At 26.8% G+C, this 6,018-nt stretch overlaps 1 protein-coding gene across 1 annotated transcript; it reads right to left on the bottom strand.

Annotated features, from left to right (window-relative positions):
- Positions 1-4,156: 4,156 nt before the first annotated feature.
- On the bottom strand, positions 4,157-5,271 carry LOC135931445 (uncharacterized). Its single transcript, XM_065468566.1, has 6 exons — positions 5,132-5,271; positions 4,977-5,093; positions 4,731-4,935; positions 4,583-4,673; positions 4,499-4,544; positions 4,157-4,192 (listed from the first exon to the last, which is right to left on the bottom strand). The coding sequence occupies exons 1-6, from the start codon at positions 5,231-5,233 to the stop codon at positions 4,157-4,159; spliced, it is 597 nt and encodes a 198-aa protein (XP_065324638.1). The 5' UTR covers positions 5,234-5,271.
- Positions 5,272-6,018: the final 747 nt, after the last annotated feature.

Raw genomic sequence — 6,018 nt, 5'->3', positions numbered from 1 at the left:
GATTTGGGAGAATCGTGTGGAGGCTTCTTTAATTATAGAGGAGTGTGTGGCGATGGTTTAAAATGCACGGAAGTATCTTCCTACACTGATCATTACCTCAGAATTGGAAAATGCGTTTATGAAAATCAAGAATTAACTACTTATAATTGGAATTTGGGACCTCCCCCTGCTTATGATGAAAATTACCCTAAGTTTTTTATAAACCGCTATAGACTCAAAAAGAGGGTATACGATATTATTAATGTTTATGTATTTGTTAATTAGGGATGTTAATTAGGAAAAAAAATTATATAAAAATCTATTTTTAAATTATCTTTTTAAATCCTAAATTCAATATTTTTTAAAATTATTACAGGGTGAGAAAAAGAAGAAAAGCATATTGAGAAGGTGGATTTCCAATTTCTAGATATTTTTTTTCCCTTCTCCCTAATAGTTTATCTTTTTCGTTCAAGTTTTAATTTGTATATAATGATAATAAGATTGTATTTATTATAATAAATTGTTATGAAAATTATTATAAACTTTTGAAATTATATTTAAAAAACTATTATAAATTCTTAAAATTAAAAACCTAATAAAATGCAATATATACCATGTATCCCACTCATAAAAAGATAAAGTACAAAAGATCACCCTGTAAGGTGCCTTCGATTTGATAAATTTAATGAAGTTTGGAGATTGTGTTGTTAAAAAGTCGAGGTTTTGCAACTTTAAATTGGGTGGCTCAATGAGCAACATGAGTTGGCTTCAGAGTCCCCTCAATAAATCGGCTTTAGTTGGCTAGAGGTGTTCTACGGCTAACTCAATATTTTAGCCAAAAATAAGGCATAGCCTCAAGATTTCGTTAATAGATGTCCAACCTTTCTGCCATCCATGAGCATAAGACTTGCGTTATATTTTTGGCTAAAATATCGGGTTAAGTTGGCTCAAATTTATTTTGAATCGGTCTACTATTATTATTACTTTGAGGTGCAATTGACAAAATTTATGCCATTATTTAGAGCCTTAATTGCACCTAATTGCACTTCTATCCGGACATCAGCAGAATGAACCGTTCGTGAGTTATGAGCAAAAGGAAAGTGTGAAATTTTGATGTTGGCAGAACGACTTGAGGTGCAATTAACAAAAGTTATGCCATTATTTAGAGTCTTAATTTCACCTAATTGCACTTCTATCCGGACATCAGCAGAATGAACCGTTCGTGAGTTATGAGCAAAATAAGAAAATGTTGGCACTTTGCCAAAACCGAAAATAAAAGAGATCCTTTTTTGAAACTTAACAATAATGTAGTATTTGATTTACTCTTTAATATTCTCAACCCGGATATCCGTATGTATAACCGTAACCGAGCTATACCTATTTAAAAAACGTGAAGTTGGCAGAACGACTTGAGGTGCAATTAACAAAAATTATGCCAATATTTAGAGCCTTAATTGCACTTCTATCCGGACACCAGCAGAATCAACCGCTGGTGAGTTATGAGCAAAATAAGAAAGTGTTGGCACTTTGCCAAAACCGAAAATAAATTAGATTACCTTTTGAAACTTGGCAATTAATTAGTTTACAATTTGTACTTTAATATTCTAAAAACGGGATATCCGTATCATTAACCACAAGCGAATAATATTTATTTATCTGAGAAAAGTGAAGTAGGCGGAATTATTTATAAAAAGTGAGGTGCAATTAGGGATACTTATGCCAATATGTAGCCCTTTAATTGAACATTAAGAATCTATAAACGGCATATCAGCAGAATTAACGGCTAGTGATTTATGAGCAAAATAAGAAAGTGTTGGCACTTTGCCAAAACCGAAAATAAATTAGATTACCTTTTGAAACTTGGCAATTATTTAGTATTTGATTTACTCTTTAATATTCTCAAACCCAGATATCCGTATGTATAACCGTAACCGAGCTATAGCTAGTTGGATCTAGTTTGGTAGCAGAAAAATTATATAAAATTATGGAAAATGACAATTGGAAAGTTGTGAAAAAAAATTAATAGAAAGAAGTCTTCTTAATTATTTTATTAAATTATACTTTTTTATTCGAAAGGTATTCCTTAATCTAAGGAAGATTATACATAAATCTGCCATCGCTTTAGATGATAAAATCCCGCTAAATGAATTTCTGTCTGTGAAGAATAATGCTATATCTCACGAAACTAAGAAAATTTGGCTAAATAGTCAAATCTTAAAATTTTAATCATATTGAATTTAATATTAAATAAAATAATAAACAATTGTATATTTTATTCAGTTTACATTTAGATAATTAAGTAAACTCTTCAAGTTCAAGTAGCAAAGAAAACAATTAAAATAAGAATTATGCCAATCTGATTTACCTATTTGATTGTTAATCAAACAGTTTATGTATATTTCATTTCAGGTTGTCAATGCATGTATAATTTATTTTATCTATTTTAATAAAATATACAATTAAATTTACTCAATTTCATAAATAAAGTGGATAAATTTTTAACTCTAATCAACATTTTACCTTCTCCATTCAAATGAGGCTAAGGGAGAATTTTTAGATTATTGAAATAGTCTAATCGAAAAAAAATCAATCATTACTCTGAATTTATTCAAAGCTGAATTAATGGTAAAGTTGACATGAATTACAAAGAGAACGGCTAACCCAATATTTTAGCCAAAAATATTAAGTAGGCCTGATATTTTGCTCATAGATGGCAGAAAGGTTTGAACATCTATTTATGAACTCTCGAAGCTTGAATAATATTTTTGGCAAAAAATTGGACCAACCATTTTTAATAAGCAAAAAGTTTAACAACACTATTTGCAAAGATAAGAAAGTTTTTAAAATACATCCGATAAATGTGTAGAGATTTGTATTTAATTTTTCTATATTTTGACTTTGTAAATATGCATAATATTAAATAAAGATTAATAAATTAGTAATTTGAAAAAAAAATTCATCAATACTTATATAATATGTGTTTCATTTGCTCCAATTAATCCTCCTTTTTAAAATCACTTTGATCATTGAAAATCCTGCAAACTCATTTTTAGAATATAGCAGGTTTGTATATACCAATATCATCAATTTTAAAATAACCTAACCTCACGCAATATCTCCAACCAATGTTTAACCATATATAGCAATAACTAAATGATATTACCCATCACGTTGAGTAATATCATTAATGAATTTATATTCTAAATACTAGTATAATTATAAATAACAATGATACAAGAAAAATCATGTTAACTTATATTGGGCCTATTCAAAAACAAAATCTTATAGTGCATTATTTATATTTGATTCGTTTTTGTACGAATAATAAAATTTACTATTTACATTTGATTGAATTCAAATACAAAATTAAAATAAATTTAATTTATATCCAACCCAATTTTTAAAGTTTTTCTTATTGTTCTTTCTTTATATGACATCAGATTTAGGTACCCATTCTAAATTGCTGAAACAAAAATCGCTGAATCTCACTTATATCTCTAATTAAAAAATTTTCTACAAGCAAGATTCCCAATTACTTAAAACTTATCCCAAAATTTATGACAACAAATTAGTTCCAAAAAAGAAAAGCCTTTCATTTCTATATAAATTAATCATATCAACCATTAGATAGAAAGGTCATCAATAAAAGTATGGTCAAATAATTCTTTATTCTAATTTAAAAAATCGAATCATTTACAATTCAATTTAACTTAAATATATATGATAAAAAAAAATTTCTAATTTGCCTCTATTATGATTACTTATTCTGACCTAAAAAAAATAAACTTATTCACATACTCTCATGGGCAAAATGCCCATCTGGTCCTATGGACAGTCTACCTCTGTATTTCTTTTTAGTAAGTCACCTGATTTGGAAAATGTTTATTCACAAAGAACTCAAGTTGTTTTCAAATAATATCTAACTGGTAGAGATAGTCAAGGAAACTTATTATTGTGTACATATGAATAGATATTTTAGAATAGTTAAACTATGTAAATTCCCTATCTATGAACTTAAATTTAAAAAAATTACCATAGTTATAATATTAAGGCAAATATTATTTTATGAGAGTAAACAAATGTATTAATAAAAAGGGTTGATAAATCTAAATAAATTAAGTAGATCTGTTTGACTGAAAAGGCTGAACGAAGCCAACCATGGGACAAATTCTAAAAACTAAACCAAGAAAACTGGGCAGTTGACCTTCAGATGCTGCTTAATAAAATTAAAATTTTTTTTTTTTCAAATCTTGTATAAATAAATTATAATTTATAAGGCTCAATATATTTTTCAGATTTCATTCTTGAATAAAATTCTTTTACATTGTACAAAAAATAATTTATTTAAAAAAAATATAAATAGTATAATGTATAAATAAAGTAATACAAATTATCTTGTAATATCAAAGCATGTATCTAATACGCATTAAATTTTTACTATAAATGAAGGCCCATCAAGCCCATTTTTTAGATGTTTATTATTATAAGTTTTAAAATGTTTATTTTTAATTGCATTTACCTTCAAAATTTTAATTTTGTTTTTCTTCATTTGATTCAAACTCAGGCTAAAAAGAATAAAAATATTATACAAAAAATAATTTACTGTTTTAGAATCCTAATATTTGTTTTTTTTACTATGGGTTTATTTGATGAAGAATTTATAAAAAACACTGGCTGAATTAACAATGGTATACCTATAATAGTAATATATAAACAATTGCAAATATTATATAAGTTTAATATATATTAACCATCAATTTTCTTATTATTATATTCATTTATTGCTTTGATTGCATGTTGTTTTTCCTTATACACAAATTCAATAAGTCCTAGCCCATATGATTTATAATTCTTGATTTCACCTATTTTTTCAAAAAGTTTAATGATATCATCATTTGTAACTGAGGGTGGAAAATTTGAAACCTTAATTTTAAATTCATCTGAGGAGCTGATATCCTATAATAAAATAGCATAAAAATTGTAAAAAAATATATTACTTCAGTTTTATATTGTTCTGTTATATTAATATAGTTTGGTATTTCATGATTTCCCTGTGGGTTTTGAATAGTAATTTTCAATGGGATATATTGTCTAATTGAATATATATTGTCAGACTATAAAAATGTAGCTATATACATAAAGTAATTATTACCTTGTTATAATATTGGTTTCGTTTCCGATTAACAATACTCCTAGCATCCTTGCAAGTTTGTATTTCAATTATTCTTTTTGCCTCAGAATTTGCTATGAACATTTTGTTCTAAATAATCGATATTAGAAAAAATGTAAAATACTTTGACATAACTTTGATTGCAAGCTAATCTAGATATTATTATTTCGATCACTTGACTATTAGTAACTCCATTTTGAACAAATTGGACGAGTTGGACGAAAAATACGATGAAGTGTCTTACGATCAAAGGCATCCCCCACCCCCATCAACCAATGAAAAAAACCAGGGAATTTTATAAATTTTATTGTTCCAAAAAAATAGAAAGCAATTTCCAAATTTTGTAATATTTGTCTTCAAGAAAACACTAGTACCTATGCCAATGGAGTGATCTAAAGCTCTATGCCCCCATTTTTTTTTAAAGAGAAGGGGGTGGGGGTAGCCTTCCATAATGGTTAAGAGTAAGAAAATGAGGAAAGAGGGGGTAAATCTAGGTATGTTGCCTTTAATTTTTTTCTCTCCTGAAGAGACTTGTAAAAACAATTCAGATATGTAAAAGAATACTCTGGTGAGCAAAAAAATTAATTATAAATTTTTAAACATTCCCATTCATATTGAGAAGGCTTACTACTCTATAAAATAGAAATCAAGTAGTGAATATTTGAAGGTTTCAGTTAAATGGGAATAGAGTTTTTTTTAAAAAGAAGCATTTATTATGGTGTAAAAAACCTAACAATCAATAAATATGTAACTAAAACAACTTCATTATAATAAGAAGCTTTAGATATATCAATGTGGTGTAGTGAAATTTTAATAAGATTCTCTAGTTTAAAACGTAATGCAATTTTTGTAAATTTTATTCTATTTTT

Source organism: Gordionus sp. m RMFG-2023, chromosome 1 (genome assembly GCF_954871325.1).
Source record: "Gordionus sp. m RMFG-2023 chromosome 1, tfGorSpeb1-WG-v2, whole genome shotgun sequence".
In the NCBI taxonomy this organism is placed as follows: domain Eukaryota; kingdom Metazoa; phylum Nematomorpha; class Gordioida; order Chordodea; family Parachordodidae; genus Gordionus; species Gordionus sp. m RMFG-2023.
The sequence above is the reverse complement of the archived record's forward strand: the minus strand, read 5'-3'. Positions and strand labels throughout refer to the sequence as shown.

Coding starts and splice junctions, on each gene's coding strand:
- LOC135931445 (XM_065468566.1), bottom strand. CDS start 5,233: ATGTTCATAGCAAATTCTGAGGCAAAAAGAATAATTGAAATACAAACT. Junction 4,674..4,730: donor TAATAATAAGAAAATTGATG/GTTAATATATAT, acceptor TTACTATTATAG/GTATACCATTGTTAATTCAG. Junction 4,193..4,498: donor ACAAAATTAAAATTTTGAAG/GTAAATGCAATT, acceptor TTTATTAAGCAG/CATCTGAAGGTCAACTGCCC.